The sequence below is a fragment of the Prosopis cineraria genome, unplaced genomic scaffold, assembly GCF_029017545.1.
Source record: "Prosopis cineraria cultivar Desert tree isolate PC_DT_omini unplaced genomic scaffold, ASM2901754v1 PC10, whole genome shotgun sequence".
NCBI classification, from domain to species: domain Eukaryota; kingdom Viridiplantae; phylum Streptophyta; class Magnoliopsida; order Fabales; family Fabaceae; genus Prosopis; species Prosopis cineraria.
The window spans coordinates 37,615,176-37,640,338 of NW_026555341.1; the positions used below are offsets into that span (position 1 = coordinate 37,615,176).

General features: G+C 31.4%; 1 protein-coding gene and 1 long non-coding RNA gene across 2 annotated transcripts; both read right to left on the reverse strand.

Annotated features, from left to right (window-relative positions):
* Positions 1-12,913: 12,913 nt before the first annotated feature.
* LOC129322623 (MLP-like protein 28) lies at positions 12,914-16,224 on the reverse strand. The gene is made up of 5 exons (XM_054968910.1): positions 16,164-16,224; positions 13,735-14,227; positions 13,454-13,475; positions 13,161-13,385; positions 12,914-13,018 (listed from the first exon to the last, which is right to left on the reverse strand). Exons 1-5 carry the CDS (start codon positions 16,222-16,224, stop codon positions 12,914-12,916), a joined length of 906 nt encoding a protein of 301 aa, XP_054824885.1.
* Positions 16,225-18,558: 2,334 nt separating this feature from the next.
* LOC129321478 (uncharacterized) lies at positions 18,559-21,257 on the reverse strand. Its single transcript, XR_008596015.1, has 3 exons — positions 21,042-21,257; positions 19,943-20,015; positions 18,559-18,958 (listed from the first exon to the last, which is right to left on the reverse strand). It is a non-coding gene; the product is annotated as an uncharacterized LOC129321478 (long non-coding RNA).
* Between the last annotated feature and the right edge of the window lie 3,906 nt (positions 21,258-25,163).

The window sequence follows — 25,163 nt, forward strand, 5'->3', positions numbered from 1 at the left end:
TTGAGTTGTTGTTGTTGAATGTTGAGTTGTATATTTTGTTAAGCTTAGCCTAATGGTAAACTAGAATCACATGGACTTTCAATTGAGAATATATGAACCTTGTGTTATGCATAGTAGATATTATGTTGTACATTGTTTGTCTAAATTGAGCACTTTGTTAAGCCTAGTCTATTGATAAACTAGAATCTCATGGACTTTCAGTTAAGAATATATAAACCTTGTGTTATGCATAGTAGATTATGTATTTACAATGTTTGCCTAACTTAAGCATTTTGTTAAGCCTGACTTACTGATAAATTAGAACTATATGGACTTTTAGTTGAGAATATATGAATCTTGTATTATGCATAATGCACTACTAGAAAAATGCAAATTAGTGAAAAAATTTAGCGAGGGATCGTCTATTCCTTTCTAAAATACTAAATTAGCGAGGGACATTAATTTCGTAACTTGATTTAAAATTAGTGAGGAAATTAGCGAGGGACTGTCAATCCCTCTCTAAAATAAAAAAATTAGCAAGAAAAATAGCGAGAGACTATCAATCCCTTTCTAAAATAAGAGAATTAGAGAGGAAAATAGTGAAGGACTGTTAATCCCTCTCTAAAATAAGAGAATTAGTGAGAAAAATAGTGAGAGATTGCCAATCCTTTTAAAATAATAATTAAATTTAAAAATTAACTTTTGACAATGACTTTTAATTATACATTTAATTATTTTTATTTAAAAATAATAATTAAATTTAAAAATTAACTAAAATATTCATAATAAAATTACTTAATATTTTCTTTATTCTAAGTTAATTTTCATTAATAAAATAATATTTTATTAAAAATATAATATAAAGAATAATTTAAATAAAATATAAATATTTTTTAACATATTAATAATTGAAAATAAAATTTAATATGCATATGTGTGTATTTTTATAATATATTATTTGATATATTTATATAGTTAAATAATATATATACATATTTAATTTTTCATATAATGATTGCAAGTGCCTTTCAGTTCAATTGGCAAAGAAGGAGAGCATAAAGCTTGGAAGGTATGAGGTCAAAGATTCAAGCCTTAATTTTAGTGTAAACATGATGAATATATGATATGGTAAGAAGCAAGTGATATGGCGCAAGGTGGACAATGACGTGTCATGAGTTGTCGCACATGTGGTGGGTGATAGGGCGCAAGATGATAGGTGACATGGTGGTTGACAAAGCATGAGATTGTTGATGACATGTCACAAGTTGACATCACACATGGGGGTGATGTGGCATAGTTATTTTTAAATATAAGCATATTTAGCAAGGGATTAGTAAGAGACTAATTCCTCACTAAAGTTATCAAATTTTAAATAGTATTAGAGAGAGATTAGCGAGGGATTGAATCTCTCACTAAATCCCTCACCAATTAGCGAGGGAAATACAATTCCTCGCTAAATTTAGCGATCCTTTTTTTACCTATGAATTTAATGAAGGACAAAATTTCTAGCTAAAATGCAATTTAGTTATGAAAAATGGCATTTAGCGAGGGATTCAAAAAAATTGATGGATATTGTGTTATACATTGTTTGCCTACTTGTGTATTTTGTTAAGCCTAGCTTACTTGATACAGCAACATTGACAAATAACTTATCAAAAAAATTTTTGTGACCACCTTTAACCAGCCGTCCTCTTGGGAGGCTATGAACAAGGAGGATAGAGTCTCAATTTTAAAATAAAAAGATTTATCATTGTTCAAGATGTGAGGAGGTCAGACATAATTGCAAGACATGTAAGAATCCTAACCCAACATGAGAAATAGTCACATTATACTTTTTTGGTGTATATAGACAACTATAATTATATATATGGAAGTATTCCTAAGTAATATTTTTTTAGATAATTGAAAATCACAGATATCTTTTGTTTGTATATAGAAAAGTAATTATTAGATGTTTTGGATATAGTTGCTAACTTTTTATATATATTGGACTTGAAATATCATGTTAAATTTATGTGGGTACTTGTTTTAGTAGCTAGGCTAGTACCAACGTGAAATTATTCATATATAATGTAATTGTCCTTCTTAATACTGGAAAGGTATGAACTTTGAGTTGAGCATATATAAGCATTATTTTGTGCATAATGTATGTTATGTTGTACATGATCTACCTAAGTTGTCTATTTTGTTGAGCCTAGGCTACTGAAATATTGAAAAGGCATGAACTTTGAGTTGAGCATACGTGAGCATTGTCTTGTACATAGTAGATGTTGTGTTATGCATGGTATGTCTAAGTTGTCCATTTTATAAAGCTTAGGCTACTGAAATATTGAAAAGGCATGAATTTTGAGTTGAGCATATGTGAATATTATCTTATGCATAATAGATATTATATTGTATATGATCTGCCTAAGTTGTCCATTTTGTTGAACCTTGGCTATTGAAATACTGGAAAGGCATGGACTTTCAGTTGAGCATATGTGGGCATTGTCTTGTGCATAATGGATATTGTGTTGTGTATGATTTCCCGCAGGCTTTTTGAATTCAAATCGAACAAAGGGCAAAAATGTACTTTTGATCTCAAAAAAATTACAATAAGGGCCCAAAGGCCTATAATGCAATATCAGACTTTTTAGGCTCAAATTGCAATTATGTGTGTTTTTAGGGTCCTTAGTGCCATTTCCCCTAAACACAACTGCCATAATTTCATTTCTTGAGATAAGAGCAGTAAGGGTCATTTGATTTGACTCATTCACCTGTGGCATATAAAAAGAATTAAGATCATATGTAAGTTGATCAAGATTACACTCACTGGAACAAGAATAAATATTTTTAAAGTGCTCCTAAGTAACAGAAAGAAGCTCTGGTTATGTCACACCGTAAAATTTGGAGAGCAACTGGCACGGGGTGTGTGAACCATTTCACACATCCCTATAAGCCTTAAATCGTAAATTCACTCTATTTCTAAAATTAAATCAGATTTATATTGAAATTATAACACTTTTGACACTAATAATTATAACAAATTTTCAATATGTTCATAGAAATTTTAACAAAACCCCTTCTATAAATAGAATATCTCAAAAATTTCTACAATACATTGATGTAGTCAAAATGTCAAATAATTCAGGAGCTTAGCTCCTTCCAATCGACAGATAGCATATATATACGAATAAAAGTTCTAGTTATAGCTTATGTAGAGCACCTAATCATACTTTTCAAAAAAAATGATAAAATAAGATACATAAACATTTATAATTATGCCAAAAGAAAAATGTTAATCAACCCTCTACCTGTCTATAAGTGCTCAAGGATCGACAGGAAGATCAACGTCAGCTGAGGTATCTGAGACCAAAATAATTTTCTAGTGAATAACGTCTCAACAATAAATAATGGAACATAATTAAAATGAAAAGTTTCAAATGCTTATGTACGTTAAATAGATAAAATTTTCTTAAAAGTTTAATAAACTTCATAACAAAATGGCTTTATAAATTTCAAATAAAATCTCAAATCATTAAACTATCATAGGAAATGATAATATCACTTGATTTCAAGAAAATACATAAATGAAATAAATAAATATTTATAAACAAATTACTAAATAAAGACCAATAGAATATGAAAATCATCAAATCATTGGATTCATAATTATAGGGACTTATCAGAACAATTAACAAGCGTGAACTTATAGTCCACGAGAGTAAATAACCAAACGCAGCTTATGCCATGAAAACAAACGTGGACACATAGTCCATGAGGGTGATACTAACCAAACGCAGCCAAAGCTATGAAATAAACGTGAATACATAATCCACGAGGGTAATGCTAATCAAACGCGGCTCAAAGCCACAAAATCAAACGTGAGTACAATGCTCACGAATAACCATCCTTCCATTCCACGTGCGTTGGTCATCGCACGGGGCTAGCACTTCCTACAAGCACCCTGCTAGTTAGATGAACCATGGCGCGCCAAGGGCTAACGGAGCTGCCGTTAGCAACCAGTGTTCTATATAAAGTCCCCTTTAAATTTATTTTCAAACATGCGAGAAAATCATCACTTTTGAAATAAAATTTTCATTTCCAATGTCAAACTCGCATGAATCGTTTTTCTTTTCCATAGCAATTCAATAATTTGCATAATGAAATCCCATAATCAAAATCCAAACTTTTATATATTGATTAACTAACATTTCAAAACTAATAAAGGTAATTTCACAAAATAAAGAAGTTTAATAAACAAACTATTCAATAACCACGTCGTCATTACTAAACAATTTTTCAAACAAATGTACTATTGTAGTAAAGAAAATTTTTATTGAAAAATTAATTGGGACGCTATCCACTAACCTAATAAATTCCCAAACATATACCTTACTTCTAAAGCAGACCTTCTTGTAACAACCCGAGGTCCTTAATTTCCTATTATTCAAATAATACTATAGTCATTGTATATAGATTGAACAGTCCAAAATTTACGACCCAAATTTATTCAAAGATAAAAATAGATAGTTTATTTTATTATTTTTTTTCTCTCCAAACATTGCATCAATTATTCCTTAGAAATTCCAAAGACTAACATAACACTAACATATCAATTCTAGCGCTTGAATTACTAATCAAATTACCTATCCCACAAATCTCTAATTCCTGCCTCAATTTTCATTATGAAGTGTCTTTTGTGGTATTTTTACTCACAACAATACAATCATCCTAAGAATCCTGTCATAGCATGTCAAATTCTTCTAACAAGCGTTATTCCAAACAACTTGTAAGCACTATTGTTCAAGCCTTGATATCAAGTTCTCTTCTCTTTCAATCTCCTTAAAAAAATAATAGGATTTTATTAGACTTCCTACAACTTCAATTCAAAAAATTTCAAAGAAATAGCATGGGCAAATCTTATCTTTCACTTTTCTCAAAACATATCCGTTTCTAATTTCAACTTCCTTTCAAGCATTTTATCGAACATTTCATATGCATCAAAATTCAAACCTATACTAAGTTTCTTCCTTTCCAATTTCCATTTTCTAAAGATCCTCTAACATAATTATTTAATTTAATCAGCTTCCTAAGTTCCATTCATTCAATAGGTAGATCAATTTCAACTCTAATATCAACATTTGAACAAATCTAGCTTATCAAATTCCATTCCTTCAACAACAAAAATCAGCCTTAATCCATAGAAAATCAAGTCTTTCAATTATCATCTAGCTCTTAGAACTAAAGATTTCTGCTTGAATCAATTTCTCATCCCTATCCAATACTCACAACAGTAGGAAAAAAAATCACCACCTTAATCACAAGACATCGCACGCGCATATAGAATGAGTGGGAAGAGAGCTTGAAGCTTCTTGTAATAACCCAGGAATTTTAAGTAAAAATTTAAAATATATAATAATCAGTTTTAATTGTATTTTTATTAATTTTAAAAATATTTTATCCTGAAACAATGTTAGTCTAGTAAGAGTATAATGATCTTAAATTTTAACTTAAACAAATTCTATCTCAATTAATATTTAATTTAATTATTTTAATTTTTGACAAATGAGGATGTAGTGACTTGATTGAATTCATATTGGTTACTTATATGAAAGTGTAGAGTTTAAATTTTATTTAAGTCAATATGTTAGTTTTATTTTATATGAGAGAATTACTGAATGTGCCCTTACCTATTGTTATAAAAACATTATAATAATAATAATAATAATAATAATAAAATCTGATGGGGTCTTTAACGGTAATTTTTGCCATAGGCTTTATATAATATTTTCATCTCCTTTTCTCTTTCATTCGGCGGACTGAACAAAGCAGATTGAGGTAGGATCGTGATTTTTCTTCATTTCTCTTCTCCTCTTCCCCGTCGCACTTTCTTCCTCCCATCGCCGTTAGTTCGTCCGTCATTCTCCTCTCTGTTCATTTTCGTTGCGACAGTAGGTTGGATCGCTGGATTCTCTAATCTTCCTCTTTTATTCGGTTCGTTCTTTCTTTGTTTTCCTCTGCTTTGCATCACCTATCTCTCACTGTCATGGGTTATGGCTCAGTCACTTGTCTACCGTATATCCACATCGCCGGCATTTTACTGTAGCTCCGTCCGTCGCTGATCTATCAGACTTGTGGCTTTTGTTTCTCTTTTGATCCTCTATTCCAGATTAAACTCACTAGAGACATAGGGAAGCTCAGAATCAAACCCTCTGCCATCTCTATTTCCTTTTCCTTCCTTCTCCAATGTTCTCCCCGTGTCATCGGCGATCATGGATGCTCAACACTGCCTTGCAAAAATGCCCAAGTTCTTCATGATTCTTATTATCTCTGTTTTGTTTTCCTTGCTATATCTGCGTCGTCGGTGTGCATAAAGGGTTGAGTTGCTGGAGGCTGTGGATGATTGGAAACGTCCTTCTTGTTCTTTTTCTATCAGTGTGTCTCTGTAGGTGCTGCCATTAGTGAGTGAGTTCTTTCCTACTCTGTTTTGTCGATTTCTTTCTCTTCTCCTTCCTTGATTCTTTTCAGCGACACAGAGAGAGAGAGAGAGAGAGAGAGAGAGAGAGAGAGAGTGTGTGCGTGTGTGTGTGTGTGTGTGCTTGGCCTTTTTCCTTCCTCTTCCATCCTAGTGTTCATACGGGTGTGTGATCAGCTTTCATTTTTCCATGGTTATATAACTAGCTGCTGCCTCTTGCTTCTACCGCTACTGATTGAAGGTGAGGAGCTTTGAACTCCCTTCTCCTTGTTGGTTCTGTTGCTGTGCGTGCGTGTTTAAATTTTAGATTTTTTTTATTTCCTCTTGCTTTGCTGCTGTGTATGTTCGAACAGAGGAGAAGAGGTTTAGGCAAGCTGGAAAGTTTCAATTTTTAGAGCTAGATGTAGTGTGAATTTGGATAATATTTGAGCTTATTTCTAATTCAATTGAAAGAATGAAATTTAGGAAGATTTATTAATTTAGATATTGATATTTAGAATTTTTGGGACAAGGTATTGAGGAAAAAAGAGGCTTGGTATTTGTTTGAATATGGATGCATATGAGATGTTTGATAAAATGCTTGAAAGGAAGTCGGAACTAGGAATAGAGATTTTTGAAGAAAAATGAACTTGTTATTATGGTTTAAGCGGTGATGCCTTCAAGATGTTTGAAAAAGTGTCAAATAGAATGAGTTTTATTTGGTTATGAACTTCTTGAAGTTTCATTAACTTTAGTAAGGACATATTTGGTTTAGGTATTAGTTATCCATGAATTTAACTTGAGTTTTGTGAAGAATTTTATTATTATTATTATTATTGTAATGCTACTGTGAGACAAATTGAATTTTGAAAAATTACATGGTTCATGATAATGTTATTTGAAGACTTGATTTTGGGAATATACCTAAATAAAAATGAGTGATAGAAGAGATTTGTAGTTTTAGTGTGATTAAGGATAAGTAGGAATTAAGGCATAAATCGTATTTAGTTGAAAACTTAAGTGATCACGATGTTGTTGCTAGAATAAAGAGTTTATTGAACTTGAGTAAAAATCATTGAATTATCTTCTACATTGAATAGTTTGTTTAGAAGAAGGAAGATTTAACTCTAAAGTGTGAATTTGCACTTAGAAACACTACAAGTAAGTGGATAGCGTCCCAACTGATATTCCAATAAAATTTTTACTGAAATATTACATTTTTATACAAATCCTTTTTACTGCAACAATGTGATTATTGAATATTTTGTTGATTAAAGTATTTTATTTTTGTGAAGTTATCTTTACCAGATTTGATAATTTTATTTTATCAGTAAATACAAGTTTGGATTTTAATTATGGGATTTTCATTCTGGAAATTATTGAATTGCTACGAAAAACGATTCATCATAGCGTTGGTAATTTTTGATTATTCAATAAATGCAAGCATAAGCATTGAATATGAAATTTTATTCTGGCAAGTTTTAATGCTTAAAAAGTATTCATGCGAGTTTGATTTTGAGAATGAGAACGGTATCTTAAAAGTGATGATTTTCTCGCATGTTTGAAAATGGTTTTAAAAAGGAACTTTATACAGAACACTGGTTGCTTACGGCAGTTCTGTTAGCCCTTAGCGGGCCATGGTACACCTAGCTAGCAGGGTGTTTATAGGAGATACTAGCCCCATGCGATGGCCAATGCATGTGGAACGGAGGGATGGTTATTCATGAGCATAGTACTCACGTTTGTTTCGTAACTTCAAGCCGCGTTTGGTCAGTAATACCCTCGTGGACTGTGTGTCCACGTTTGTTTCATGGCTTCGACTGCGTTTGATTACTTACCCTCATAGATTGTGTGTCCACATTTGTATTCGTGGCATAAGTCGTGTTCGGTTATTTACCTTCGTGGACTGTGTGTCCATGTTTGTTTATCATTCTAATAAGTCTCTAAAAATTTGTGAATTTGACTATTTGGTGATTTTATATTTCATTGATTTTTATCTAGTAAATTATTTATAACTATTTATTTCATTTATGTGCTTTTTGAAAATTAAGTAATAAAAACATTTGTTATGATATTTCGATGGTTTAAGATTTTATTTAAAAAATTTTATAGAGTCACTTTATTTTGAAGTTTATTAAATTTTTATGAAAATTGTTGTCTATTTGACTTACATAATTATTTCAAACTTTCCTTTTTAATCATGTTTAATTATTTATTATTGGGACATTATTCACTAAAAAATATTTTATTTGGTCTTAGATACTAAAGCTGATTTCGTACTCCCTGCTGATCTCTGATGTGCTCATTGTTGAATTGACTAGAAGATTATTTTTGAGAATATCATCTTATTCATATAAAATTCGAAAACCTATATAATATCTTTTGGAAGTCCAATTTAAGAGTGCCACATTAACTATAGTTAGGGTCCTGTCTCTTTTTGTTATGTTAATTATTTGCTGTTGAGGAGCAAAGTTTTATATTGTTGGATATATGTTGTAAATTTTTTGTTGAAGAATTTTCGGTGAATTCTACCTTTAAGGGAGGTGCTGTAGAAATTTTATAAAAAATTTGATATTTTGATTTATGTGAAAAGTAAAACTTGATACATTAATTTAAATCTTTTTCTTAATCAAGCTTTAAGATGTGAATTTGTACATATATTTCATGTCAGTCATGTTAAAATTTTAGGACGTGACACTTCTATATCTCAAATCACCAACCAGCAAGAGAAGGGAAGGAGAGATCAAAACTCACACTAAACAGGGGAGAGGAAAGAAGGCTGGCTTCCACACCAGCACCTCTACATCGGTGATGTTCTCCACAAACACGAAACAGGGGAGAAGGTCGATTATGACCGCACCGGAACTCCTTGCAGCAGCGGACGGATAAGGATGAAAGGGGAGGGACGAGCCTTCACGTTGCTGCTAGAACCAAAGAGGGAAGGAGAAAAAAAATTACAGCAGAGAGAAGAGAAAGAAGAAGAATGATAGCACACTCACAGCTGCAACTCTGACAGAGGAGGAAGAACGGAGGACTTGCGAGTTTCCTAACACCCACAACGGCGGTGGATGATGCCCCCATAATTGCCAACAACGAATGATCAGTGTGGAGGAATATGAAATTTCTCTCCCCCCCCCCCCCCGGGGTTGCAGCAAGCAGAAATGAAGGGAAAAAATTCTGATGGGTTTGATTTTTATTTTTTAAAAAGAGGAGCGTTATGGTAATTTTGCAAAGCTGAGAAAAAAACATCCTAGTCTCTTCTTTAGTTTTTTTGGCATAAGCAATAATGAAACTCATGACTTGATAAAAATAAATTATCAACACAACTCCCACTAGATCAATAATCCTTCTCAATAAAATATTTTAAATCTATATAATATATATATATATATATTTTATTTCTAGGTTATTACAGGTTAGCAATCATCAATCCAAATTCTAGAGTCAAGTTTTAGACATCTGATGAAAATTTTGACTCTATGATTGTTCACTGTAAGAAGAAAAAAATTTGTATTTCTTTGCCCTTCCTTTTTCCATTTCACCTGGGCTCTTTGTTCCCAATAAATATGTTGACAATCATAGGTAAACTCTAAATCATGCTTGACGTTTTGTAGCTGCTGTAGGAGATTTTTCTCAGGATAACGCAGAATCTAATACCGTAGTAGGCTTTTGGATCTCATTCTCAATCAAATTAATTCTATGATTTAGGTTCCCAACCATAGATTCCCTCGAGAGAGAGACTTGAAAGCAACCTTGACAGTTTAATTATGAATCCTAAAACTTGGGGATCCTGAAGCAAAATCTCGCTAACAAGCATAAACGATTTACTCACAATCTTTAAAATGTATCCAAAAGTTTTCAAATCTTCTAAGCATGTGTGAAGGAGGAGCCTCAAAAGCAGTTGAAAAAATAGCAGGACAATGATATGAAGTAACTCTTGAAAGATTAAGTAATTTCGAGTATGGAAAAGATTGCAACCACTCCCCGTTGGAAAAAGCTCTTTCAATTCGTTCCAAAGTCAAGTCAGAACCCTTCTTGTTGTTGTTCTAAGTAAATTTAGGACTATGTTGACAAATTTTTCAAAATGTTTATAAGTGAGATACATTCCTTGAATTGATTAGAAGAGGGTGAGTTTCTTGCCGTACTTGCCTTGTTCGAAGATAATAAGATTTGATTGAAGTCACCAATAAGTAACCAATGTGCACACATTGCGTTGCCAGTATTCTTTATCCAGTCCCATGGAAGAAACCTATCCTGAACCCTTGGAGGACCATACATGAAAGAGAATGTGTGACAGGAAATATCAGAAGGCATATGAAAATGCATAGAGGAACCATTCAAAACCATAACATCAACATGCTTCTTCCAAGCAACCACCGCGCCTCCACCCTTATTAACAGCATCCGTGCCAACTCCAAAGACAAGAAGTCACTTCAGCCTTAGAGAGAGCTAGACTAATAGAGATACTAGTTTCCTGCAAAAAGATCATATCAGGCTAAAACTTATTTACTAGATATTTCAGCCGTTGAACTGCCATGGTTTTTTTTTTTTCACCCAAAATACAAGAAGTCACTTTTTTTTTATTGAAACTAAAACAAGTTTTAAAATTTATTAATTATAATTTTAATGTGAAAAGACTTTTTCACCAACATGAAAATAAAAGATGGTCATCAGAAATTGTAATTTGCTATCTGTTATACTTATGTTTTTTTTTTAAAAGAAAACTAGTCATTTTAATTTCCAAAAGAAAATAGTCATTAATTTTTAGCTGTCAAACTTCATTAATTAAAAAATTTACACAAAGAAATTCGTAATTTGATATTCTATTCTAGTCATTTCCCTAAAAAAAGTAGTTATTTCTTAAAAAAAAATATGGTAACTATTAGTTGTTAGAGTTCACTTATAAAAAGATTTATATAGAATAACTTGTAATTTTCTATTTCATTTTAGTTATTTCTCTAAGAAAACTAGTCATTTCCTTAAGAAAAGTAATAACTGATTTTTAATTCTTGATCTTTACTGATAAAAAAATTTGCACATAGCTTTATTAAAAAAAATTTGCACATAGCAACTGATCAATTTTTAAAAAGTGCAAATATGTTATTTCACAAAAATATAAATGTTGTCTGGCAAGTCCTCAAAGACTAAAAAATAAATATCATATTTCACAGTACCTAATTATTATCTATACATTTTAAGTTATTTTTTTATCATTTTCTCTATTATTATTTATGGTTTATAAATAATCCAAATTGGGATGGATTTAATATTATATATATATATATATATATATGGACACATGAGTGATGAGTCATGCTAGTTCAATGATAATCATATAGATGAGCACTGAAAGCTCATTATCTCTAGATCATTCAGATTTAATATTCATATAATTCACATTTATAGCTTTTCAACTTGTAATTTTTAAATGAAAAACTTTTTTTTTTTGAAAAACTAACAGTTAAGAGATTATCTTTATTTTAGATTATGCATCTATTAAAATAATTTTGTTAAAAAATAAATGTAGAAAGTTGTAAATTTAGACCGTCCATCATATTATATCTGAACGATCCAAAGATGAAAATTGAAACTGGTTGCGTGAGGCCTGAAATTTAATTTTGAATAGTTAAAATATAAACTCCATCCTCTAATTTTGTATAAAGTTTTAGTTTCATTTCTTAATTTTATAAAATATCTTTTCATCAATGCTTTAATTCTAACATCATTAATTTTAAATGAATATTTTTATGTCAATCATTATTATTTTAAAAAAATTAAATTTAATATGTCAATATTTAAAAATATTTTATTAATATTTAAAATTTTAATGAAATTTTTTTCAATAAAAGAGAGTATATTGTGTGCTGTGCTTTACTCTTCTCCTTTCCCAATGTCGGTTTTAACACTTGACATGTGAGAGGATGATTATCCTCAATGCCACCATGACAAACGATCATTGACATAAGATTTCTGATGTATCCCAAAAAAAAAAAAAAGGAACAGAGAGGATATCATGGAAAAATTATAGTTTTAATTCTGGGTCATTATTTGTATTTTTTGTTGAATTTTATGAAATTTTTATTTTCTATTAGTCAATTATTTATTTGGGCCATGAGTTTATTTAAATTAATTTTTGACGATATTAAAAAACATATATAATAAAAAAATCGTTCTTCTCGAGGGAAATAGATTTTCGCCTCGTTTTGAATAGATGTTCGGAAACAAAAATTGTGAGACATTTTAGATTTAATTATAATTAAAATTTATTAATGCAATAAGTAATTAGTTTCGCTTTGTTGAGATAATTAATTGATTAAATTATTTAAATTCCTGGAAAGATAAATATAAAGATCTTGAAAACACGAGTTAATCTAAATCAAACTAACTATATTCAATTTGTAGATTTGCGTTCAAGCATAATAGCAGATGTCGACCCAGAAAATGAAAAATTTCAGAATCATAAAATGGACCTAATAACAGCAAACAGAACATACTGATTCAAACATGAATAATCTCAAGCCTTACATCACACATAAGAACAGAAGCTGATGGCGATACATAAGAACAAAGCACCACAAGCATTGCATACAACTTCTGAATGAGCTGCTTTTATTCGCAACATAAAACATAGAACGCAATACACACTGATGAACTTCAGGATTTGAATTAAGATTCAAATCCCATGACTTTGGCAACAAGATCGAGGATTGAAGGATGGGTACGTACTACTGGGCAAGATGAGAACCCAGGTCTTTGGCAATATCCGCAACTGTGTGAGAGTGTGAGGATCAGGAACGTGACCTTTCAGCCTTTCATATTCAAGCGTAACGCGCACCACACTCCCTTTATCCTTTGGAGTTGCCTGCAGAGTTATGTCCATGCTCTTGAAATCCTTCATGGTATCTCCCTCCACAGCTCTCAAAGTGATCAAGTTCTTGTTCCCATCTATGGCACGAATCACCTCCGATCCCTAGTTCCCTTCAGCAGATTTGTCAACCAGAAAATTTCTTCTTGTTTGCATCAATTTCATGTTCAAACATATTCTTCGATCTTGCTCCCTCTGTCCCAATATACAAGATGTTTTTAACTGAATTATGTAAACCAATAAAAGTTAGTTATTTAATTAAAAGCATAGCAACATTACAATTTTGCCCCTAATTATAGTAAATAAAAAATGAATCTCTTTTTCTCTTTTCAAATTAATAAGGGTATAATTATTCATTCATTAAAAAATATGCTAACACTTCTTTTATTTAGGAACAAAAAAAGATTTTAAAAAACTTCTTATATCTAGAGATAGAGGGAATATATATATACACATGCATTTGCATGAAGAAGTTAAGTGCTTATCATGGATGTAATGCCAGACAATGACAGAACCGACCTTTCCCCAGCTTCCTTCAACAATAGCATTTTGAATGTTGCCAGGAGAAATATTGGGAATGTGGTGTGGCCTGCTGCTCAGAATTTCATTAAATTTGTCCGCAGAAGCATCAATGTGAACATCAACTTCGACCTTCCCAGATAACTGATCCTCGTGGCCCTGTCCTTGTGAAAGTTGGGCATTAATGTCTCGGCTTATCTCTGATGCAGGCTGCATCAGAGAGTGAGGATCTGGAATTTGTGCGTGCACCTTCTCATATTCAAAGATCCGGTGGGCCACACTTCCCTTTTCATTTGGAATGCCTTGAATCGTGGCCCTGAAGCTCTTGTAATGTTCAAGCACATCGCCTTCTATTATTCTGAAAGTTATTGACTTCTTTGCTGCGTCTATGCCTTCAATGACAGTCTTGGCCTCGCAGGTCTTGCCATCTACGTATTGTGATATTGTCACAATTAATATTAATTTTTTTTTTTTCATAAAAAAAATTTAGGTGAGCTAAGTGCTGCTTATAGTTAGGACATACTTCCAAGCTTAAAAAAGACTTTGAAAGATACACTTATACATAACACTCATCAACAAGGTATTTACATAGATATCAGGATTTAGACTCACAATCGATCTTATGGGGTTATAGACCAAATCTTTATTAGTTAGACCAACATTTATTGAGAATTACTATTAATTATTTGATCACATGTAAGGATTTAATTTCTGGAATTTTTTATCATATTGTAAAGTCTCAATTAAAAGGAATCGCGAAAAAAAAAAATCCCATCATCTCATGCAGTACTGTGATAACTTTGATCCCCTCCAACCATATATAATCTGTGTGATCTAGAGAAATGATCAACACAGAGGTGGGCGTCGTTTGACATCAATATAGATCAGAGAGCTTGCTTCAATATCTTAAGACATACATATATTCAATATCGAAAGTAAACAAAAACCATGGACATAAAAACTCTGGACATTAAAATTTGGCATACCATGAGCATAATTCCAGACACTGATACCAACTTTGCCAAAATCACCTTAGTGCTTACTCACACCCTTGACTTTACCAGGAGTGATATTGGCGATTAAATAACAAAGTAAAATATCAAATAACAGTGCAAGTTTTTTTTTTTTTTTGTGGAAAATGACAATTGAGGGCCCTATAAGAACATTAAGTATAATTACAGACCCTAAATTATTGAGACCATAATAATGGATCATGATTCTTATTTGCAATTAAAAAAAATGTGAATAGTTGTTGGGAAATCAACAAAATACACTTGAGATTATTTATAATGCTAGTTAAGAATTTACAAGAGTCAATTATGAATCTCAATTTTTTTGCCGTCACAAATAAACCATTAAAAAATAAATAAAATATACTTAGAATTATTGTTAAGTTAATTGAGAATTGACAAGGGTCAATTGTGAATCTTAAATTTAATTTCATTTGTAAAACACTATAGGAGTAATTAGGTATTTTTTCCCAAAATTTTATTTTCAAATAGGCCTAGGTGCTAAGTGATATATATTTCAGAATTTTAGGATTTTTTTTAATTATTAGAAGGTTACAGCGATCCTTAAATGATATTTTCTTATGTTTTAATTTTAATAATCAGGTTAGCTAACTAGCGAGCTGAAAACTACTTAGAATGGGACGTAGCTACTCTTAAATTAAATAGTGGGACCAGGGTAATTCAATATTGATCCACAAAATAAAATATATTTTTACTCTCATTCATCATGAGCTTGGGTTTTTCTGATTTTTCGCAAAACAAGATGACACTTCGATATATTGAAATAAATGATTGCAGAGGAGAGGGAGGTCAGGGTCCAAAATCAGAGCCACTCACTTCTGATATTGGAGAAACACTTATTTTGCAAGCCATCTACCCCTCAATGTTCAGTTTCCACGTGAAAAATGTGGCTTCAACCTTATTATATAATTGTCGATTGTATATTGTATTGGTGATCTATTTGGATTAGGACGTATATTAAATATTTTTTTTTTTAGAATTTGGAATGAGTTCCAAACATTGCCTTGTTTGATTTTTGATTTTTTATTTTTTTTTCAATTTTCAAGAATAAAACAATAAAAATTATCTGGATAAGTGTTTTTGGATTTAAGTTATTTTTTTAAAAATAAAAAAATGAAACATGAAAAATCTTAAAGTTGTTTATAATTTTTTTAAAAATGGAAATTATCACTAGTTAACCCCCACTGCTATTATCATTTGCCATCACCTACCAAGATCAACTTCTACTACTAGTGGCCATTGCCAATCCTTATATAAGGGCCACAACAATAGATCACCACAATACTACAATTTCTGCCAGCCAACCAGCTTTACTATCATGCCAGCTAATTACCTTCAATATTGTCGATCACGTAGCCACCGTTGTTAGCAATAATCCCAACGACCACTACCATTAGTGAGTTGCCACCATTGGCTATTATTCATCACTTGCAAAACAATCACCAACCATGACCAATCACTATTATAAAACACTAGTAATCACTACAGTTAACTGACTATTTTTAAATTCAAAAGTTGTTTCAAATTAACATAATTCAATAGATTTTATTTTTATTTCATTTTAGAAGAATAGTAATTTTTAAAAGGTGGTTTAAATATTATTTTTCAAAAATTAAAAATTAAAACAAAATCAAAAAAACCCATTTAAAAAGTGAAATTAAAATTTTGGAGCTAAGCTAATGGATTGTTCTGACAAAGTCCAATTTTTTTTTAATCTTTTCGGTTTATTTAATATTTTTATTTTTAAAAAATATTCACTAAAGTTGGAAAAAGGTTTTTTTTCTTTATTATTTAAGTTGGGTTAGTATTTTTTGTTGTTTAGGTATATTCTATACTATATTAGTTATTTAAAGAATAATCATTATCATTAGTTGACTATTAGAAAATTCCCTGTTATTAATTGAGTGTTAACTAGAAATTTATTTGGCCAAAAAAAAGTTCACTAGAAATTTATGACCATCCAATTAGTTATACTTGAATTAGGTTTAATGGATTACTCCTTCCATCCTTATATATAATGTATTTTTTAAAAGTTTATTTTGTCCTTAAATATAAGGGGTGTCAATAATATTTTGAGTAATTAAACAATGTCACCCTTATGTTGAAAAACAAGCTTGAACTGAATAATTCATTTCAGAAAAATGTCACGTACGAGCTGGATTAGATCGCCATCTGTAATGTTTTACAAAGTAATTTCGCTACTCACTCACAAACACTGAGCGAAGCCTTAAAAAGCCAACATGAACCAAAAAACAAGAAACAAGAAATATAAACAAGACTGGCATTGGCACGTAAGGCCATTTACATGCAGGCCCAAAACAAAACGCTAACCCTAAACAATGACCTAACAAAAATTAACTCTTAACACTCCCCCTTAAGTTAGACCTGAAGATATTAAAAGTGCCTAACTTGTACAGCATACATTCACGTATTTTTTGACCAAGAGCCTTAGTTAAAATATCTGCCTACTACTCGCTTGACACCACATGTCTTAAATTGATTAACCCACTTTGAAGTTTTTCTCACACAAAATGGCAATCGATTTCAATATGTTTTGTTCTTTTGTGATGAAATGGATTTGAAGTAATTTGGATTGCATCCTTACTGTCATAATGAATACATGCAGGAGTTAAGTCATAAACATGCTAATCTTTAAACAAACCAGTAAGCCATATAACCTTAGACACAATACTTCTCATAGCCCGATATTTTGCTTCAACAGAAGACCTCGAAACTATAGTTTGCTTCTTTGACTTGTAGGAAATAATGGCCCCACCTAGTTTAAGTAAATAACTTGTAATTGATCTACAAGATTCTAGGCATGAAGCCCAATCTGAATCACAAAATACTTCCAGCACCATGTTTCTTGAGGAAGGAAATAAAAGACCTCTGTTAGGATCCTTTTTAAGACATTTTATAGCACTCAATTTAGCTTTTGGATGTGATTTTCTAGGATTGCTCATAAACTGACTTAGCAATTGAATTGTATAGCTTATATCAGGCCTAATAGTAGTTAAATATAGCAACTTTTTAATCAGACATCCATATCTAGTAGGATCTGTTAACAAGTCATCTTTCTCCCCCTTTTTAGGTTCACTATGAAGTTTTAAATTAGGATTTATAGGAACATTTCTTGGTTTTGAGGCTCCTAAACTAGTAGTAGCTATGAAGTTTAAAGTGTATTTCCTTTGATTAAGTATTAATCTTTTATCTGATTTAGCAATCTCAATGCTAAGAAAATATTTTAATAAACCCAAATCCTTCATTTTAAAATTTGTGTGCAAGAAATCTTTAGTTTTCTTTATCCCTTCTTTGCTATTTCTAGTTATAACAAGGTCATCAATATAGGCCAAAACAATACTAAACTCATCTTTATCTTGTTTAGTAAATAATGAATAGGCATATTTAATTTTAACCAAACCTCTAAAAATTAAAGCTTCACACAACTTTATATTCCACTACCTAGCTGCCTGCTTTAAATCGTATAGGGATTTAGTCATTTTACACACCCTTTTCTCCACCTATTTACTAGATCTTAATTGTTTTTTCTTATAAACTTCTTCATCTAAGTCCCCTTGAAGAAAAGCATTATCAACGCCCATTTGAATCATGTTCCATTTATTATTTGCAACAATGGCTAAAACTGTACATACAATTGTTGTCACACCCCAAAAATAGAGGGTGACCGGCAAAGGATGTGATCCATCACACATCCCTTAAGCCTTGAATTGGGTAATCTTTTCATAACTAAAAGATAATTATGTTTTAGTTTGAATTAGAACATACGTAAACATTTTTGGTAGTAATAAAAGTCTCAATATTTTGTAGAAATTTCGACAGAATCTCCTCCGTAAATAAGATTTCCCAAAAATTCTACAAGACAATATTTCAACCAAAAATATCAAGCCAATCAGGAGTAGAGCTCCTTCCAACTGACAGATAAAATATATAACCACATAAAAAAAAACTGACCACAGACTATGTGGAGCACCTAACAATAAATTTACAAAATAAAATTTCATAATTAAAACTTTACGTCAAGAGAAAGTTAAATCCTTAGCTCCTTCGCTTCTAATCAATCAAAAACTCCTCAATGTTCAGTGGGTGATTCAATGTCAGCTACACTATCTGAGACCAAAAATTATTTTCCAGTGAATAACGTCCCAATAATAAATAATCAAACATAAAAATTAAAAAAAAACACAATGATCTACAAGAAGACTTAATTAAATTCAGAATAAAAAGATTCTATATAACTTTGAACAAAATCATAATTCATTAAAGTATCGTACCAAATGTCATTTATCATTTAACTTTAATAAAGCAAATAATTGCAATAAATAATTGTAAACATGTCATTAATCAAAACCAATGAAAATAGATCCATAAAAATTTAAAAACTCATAAGTATAGGGACTTATCAGAATAAGTAACAAACGTGAACACATAGTCCACGAGGATAAATCACCAGACGTGGGTTATGCCATGAAAACAAACGTGGACACACAGTCCACAAGGTTAAGTAACCAGACGTAGCCGAAGCCACGAAACAGACGTGGACACATAATCCACGAGGGTATCTAACCAGACGTGGTCAAAGCCACGAAATAAATGCAGGTACAAAACCCACGAATAACAGACGTGAGAACAAAGCTCACGAAATCCAAACTAGCTAGTAATTGACCATGGCGCGCCAAGGGCTAACGAAACTGCCGTTAGCAATCAGTGTTCTGTATACAGTCCCATTTTTAAATTCACTTTCAGACATGCGAGAAAATTATCACTTTCAAAATACCTTTTCTCTTTTTAAAATCTTACTCGCATGAAACATATAAAAGAACCAATATTTCTAATTATAAAAATTCACAATTAATATCTCATAAACTGTTCACAAATTTTTATAATTGGCTTTATCAAATAAAGCACTACTAGAATTTAAGAAAGCATTTTCATCAATATAAAAATATAAATCATGACTTCAAGAAGCAGAGCAATTTAATTAACAAAAGTAGCTAAAACAAGAGAAATTTATAAATATCCATAAATTATTAAAAACGATCTTTTGATAATAAAAATTTCCAATATATATTGATTGGGACGTTATCCACTTACCTGTGGTGTTCCCAAATTTTCAAAGATTTTCTCCCTTTTTAGTTCCTATCAAAATCTTCTTCTTCCAAACCCCCTATAAGAATATAAGATAATGCAATTTAATTGAATTTCTATAATTATAAAAATTTCTTTCCAGTTCTAATTCGATTCCAAAATTAAATCATAAGACAACACTATACTTTATAAATTAATAACCATAAAACTTTCAAGAATTCACTTAATCTCTCAATAATATAAATAAATTTCTTCGCAATATTTGATTCAATTTCACAAATGAGCAATACCCAAACCAATTCATGTTTCTTGCGAGATCCAAGAGAATTATAGAAAAATGCCCACTCAAATATCTCCTTTTACCATTTCCAAGTTAAATTCACAAGATCATAGCATCCTAACCGATTATGTCTTCCAAGGAATTTAATGAGATTTTTGTAAATGCACAATCAAACAACTCTCTCTCACAAGAATTTTAACAAAAGTCTTCTAGGCACTAACCTCCAAATTTCATGTCCAAGTTTTTTTTTACATCATTCAATTCAAACAAAATTTATTTGACTCAAAAACTCTGACCATGTTCATCATAATCATACTTTTAATACATAAATTGTAGTTTAATTCCATTCTTCCCTTCCCTCAACAGTCGCGGACAGCAGCAAGGCTTAAAAGGAAAACTTGCAATTTGCACAAGGTTACATCATACCTCACACTCACAGGTTGGTCAAGGGAAAGAACAAAAGATGAAAGCTACTCATTTCAAATAAACCCAAAAAATATATATATATATATATATAGCATAATCTCCATTCTTTTTTTCTTTTTTTTCCTACACAGCACGGCCAGCAGCAGATTTCCAGAAAAAAAATATAAAAATTTCAGCTTCAACCATTCATTATTCATACGCACAGTTCAAACCTCTAACACATCCATACACACATAGAAATTTAAACTCAAGAAGAGCTCAGAGCTTCACGCTACACAGCAACAACAGAGCAGATAAATAAGAGGAGAGAAATGTTTGGTTCTTCTGCTCAATAACAACAGTTCCTAAATTAGAGAAGAAGACGAAACTCATGGCTGAAAAAGGAAGAGAAGAACTCACGATTTGTACCACAATACAGTGGTTTATGGAAGACACAGAGCAGGAAAGAACGAAGAGTCTCGGCGATGTCACAGCAGCGGCAAGCGGAGTTTCTACTCCTGTCGATGGCGTGTCGAACGGCGGTGGTCAGAGGTGGCAGAATTGGAAGAGAAGGACGCGAAGACCCAGAGGAATAACGAAAGAACGAAGGGGAAAAACAGAGCACCTCTCTTTCTCTCTCACTCTTTCTCTCGCGTCTGGAATGATCGAAAGGGGAAGAGATATTTCATATTTTGAAAGGAGGGTAATTTGGTAAATTCATGAAGCAAAATGCAGAAAGAAAATAAAACTCTTTTGGCCTCATCAGATTCGAACTCCAGACCAAATGAAAGAAGCTATATGCACATTTCCACTGAACCAACACTCCCTCTTGTCATAATGTCCCAAAATTAATATAACTACAATTTTAAACACAATAATATATATATATTTTTTATGGGTTATTACAATTGTCATTTTTACAACTAGGGAAAGATTTCAGTGTAATCTATTCATTCCTTTTATTAAAACCTTTAGCCATTAATTTGGCCTTAACTTATTTAGGGTCCCATCAGCATTATACTTCTTTTTTAAAAATCCTTTTGCAACCTATAGGTTTCTTACCTGTGGGTAGCTCCACTATTTCCCATGTCTTACTATTTTCTAAAGCACTTATCTCATCTTGCATTGCTTTAATCAATCTTTGATCTTTAACTGCTTCTTTAAAGGTATCAGGTTCACTTATATCATCTGTTACAGCTATGAGTTCCCTATATAACTCAAAAATATTTGCATAAGTAATAATATGTTGCATAAGGTATAAGATTTTTCTATTTCCTTTCTTGTCTATTTTATTTAGAAAATCTATATCAAAACAATCATAATCCCTAAGCCAACTGGGAGCTTTTCTTTGTCTAATAGGTCTATTATTATCTAAATTTCCATTTCTTTCACCACCTAAATCTGTACTGTTATTAGATGTGCTATTATTTTTATCAAATTCAAGCATAGGTTTATTATAGGATGCAAAACAAAATTAGAAGAAATAGCAGGACAAGGAATATCATTAAAAATAAAAAGGTCTTGTGAACATACTTGATCCTATTGATTAGCAGTAGATAGTAGTTTTGAAAATGAAAATTTATTTTCAAGACAAACAACATCTTGATTGGCAAATATATATCATTCTTAATGTCATAAAGAATATATCCCTTTTGATTGTTTGGATAACGTAGGAAAAAACATTCGACAGACCTAGCTTCAAATTTGTCTAGCCCCCTAGGAATCTTAGCATATGCTAAACAACTAAAAACTGAATTGATAAATCAAGCTGGCTCTTATATAATATTTCATATAGTGTTTATAATCCAAGACCTTTGAAAGAATCCTATTAATGATATAAACAACAGTCCTAAAGGCTTCCCCCCAAAATTGAATTAGCATATTAGCCTCTAATATTAAACTTTGAGAAACCTGTAATATATGCCAATGTTTTCTTTCAACAACCCCATTTTGCTATGGGGTATAAACACAAGTGGTTTCATGAACAATTCAATTTTCAATAAAATATGTAGTAACATCATGTTTCACAAATTCAGTTCCATTATCCCTTTTGATTCGTTTAATCTTAGTAGAGAATTGATTTGTTATGAGGCAAATAAATTCTTTTAGATAATAGAAAGTTTCATGTTCATTATGCATGAGATAAATCCAAGTAGCTCGAGAGAAATCATCAATTATAGTGAAAAAAATGTGTAACCTTGATGAGTAGAATCTTTACAAGGACCCCAAATATCAATATAAAGCAAATCAAAGCAAGAAGTAGTTTTCTTTTTACTAGAAGGAAAAGACAAACAAGTTTTTTTGCTTTAAAGCAAATATCACAACAAGAGGAATTAATATAGGACAATTTGTCCTGTAAAGAAATTACATGTTTGAGGATCAAATTTGACGGATGCCCTAATACTAAATGCTAGATATTATCATTGGAAACAGTATTACTAATTTGAATATTAGATGATGGAATAAAACTTTCATCTACCAAATATAGACCATACTCTACTCTACTAATCATCTTGGTTCTACTACTGAAGAGATTTCGTAATAGAGACATGTTAAGAAAAAAAGCAACCACACATTGTTGATCTTTTGTTAGCTCAAAAATTGATATCAAGTCACAACAGATTCTTGGTGTGCATAGAACATTTTCTAAAATAATATTTTCAAATGTCCTAACACTACCAATGTGTGTGATAGTGAGTTTGTCAGTATTAGGAATTTTTATTTTAATTGGGTGCCCACTGTATTCATGATAAGAGTCAAGAAAAGACAATTTACTCATAACATGGTTGGAGGCTCCTGAATCTAATAACTAGTATGGTTGTGAAATTAAGTGTGGAAATGTAAGAAGATGAATAGGAATCCAAACCTGAAGATTTGGCCAAGTCATTAGTAGCTACTCCTCCTACTAAAAGTGATTTAGCTAAAAGAGATAGGATTTCTTTCTTTAAATTCTCAATTTTTTCTCATAATCTTTTGGAGATAGTAGCTGGCGATCAAATGAAGAGTCTTGTTGTAGTTTTGACATGTTATGGGAAGTGGAACCTCAACTTGATTTGCTTGACTAAGTGGATTCCCTCATCCTCTTCCTCTTGGAAAATTAGGAGGGAGTCCGATAATGTGAAAATAATTATCTCTTGTATGGTGTAACATCTAAAAACTTTAAATCTGGAATAAATTGTTAATTAAGGAATAATTTAATTAAGAAAATGATTAATTAATTTAATTATATTTTTAGGTTGCTAATTGGCTTCTTGGGTCATATTTAGCTTTAAATTGACCTAGGATGGAAGTTGGATCGAATCGGATGGCATCTAGGGGAGTAAAAATGACTTTTTGCTTGTTGTGTTGTGAACCGTGGCTTGTGTGTCATGTGCTACACTCACAGCATAGCATAGACAGCATAAAAAATGAAAATCATCAGAAAAAGGCAATTTTGTGAGGGAAAAACCTAGGACACGAAAGGGAAGGATTTAGGCACTGTTAGGGCTTTATTTTGGGAGGATTTTAAAGTTAAATTGGGCCTCCAAACTCTTGAGTAAGTTTTTCACCTTTCTCTTCTACCTTTTCATCTCATTTTTCATGGAATTTGAAAGTGAAAGAATTTGCTCTGAATAGATTAAGCTATGGGTTTATGTTTTAAAGATTTCAATTGACTTTAAAGGTTTGATTAAAGTTTCTTAACTTTGGATAAGTGGTAATATGAACCTTATTTGTTGTTTGGTGCAAATTGGATCAAGCCCTAGCTTGATTATGAGGCTTTAAAGTGTAATAAGTTAAGATATTAAGTGTTATGTTATGATAAAGTTAGAGGGAGGCTTGGGGGGAATGTGTGGAGAAATTACAATCTTGACAAGCCTCTTTATTGAGAATATAAGTGAGAAGTAGGAGAATTGGGATGTTATTGGTAGCTAATAGTGCTTGTCTTGATTAAAAATTAACATATAGTACTTGTTGTTGTAGATTATGGTGTGAGAAAACTTGCTTTAATACAAGAGGAGATTTAGTACCACGTGTAACCCTTTTAGTAACAAGAGGGTTGAGGTAACTAGATAATTTACATTATTTATTATCTTGTATAGATTATTCTCAAGTTATTCTTATATGATTCGTTATGTATATACATATAAATTTTATAAAAGTTAACTATTTTAGAAAATGAGTGGAGTATTAATTTGTGAAATTCTATATTTTTATAGTAAGTAGTAAGAATTGTTATATTTGCTTAGAAAGTGGTTTATGCATGGTCAAGTGGAAATGTGTAGTGAAACATGGCATGTTAGAATGTAGGAGGTCACCCTAATTAAGTTAGCAGAGATTAAGTCCATATAGTACTGCTGGCACCTTAGGATGCCAGGTCCAACTCATATTTCTCCTTAGTGCCTGAAAAAGGGTGCAGTATTAGAGACTTTCTCTCTTAGTATCCAGAAGGGTGCAGAGTTGGAGACTATGCTCTTTAGCATCTATAGGATACGGTGTTAGAGCAATGGCACCCCAATTACTCGTAATAAGGGGAATCTGTAGTCTAGAAGTGGTTTAGGATGC

Bases quoted from the DNA above. Each gene is read 5' to 3' on its own strand.
- LOC129322623 (XM_054968910.1), bottom strand. From the start codon at position 16,224: ATGGTAGTGGTCGTTGGGATTATTGCTAACAACGGTGGCTACGTGATC. The intron at 14,228-16,163 runs GTAATTAGCTGG...CACAATACGTAG, and splicing joins CGTGATCGACAATATTGAAG to ATGGCAAGACCTGCGAGGCC. The intron at 13,019-13,160 runs GTTCTCATCTTG...GAATAAAAGCAG, and splicing joins GGATATTGCCAAAGACCTGG to CTCATTCAGAAGTTGTATGC.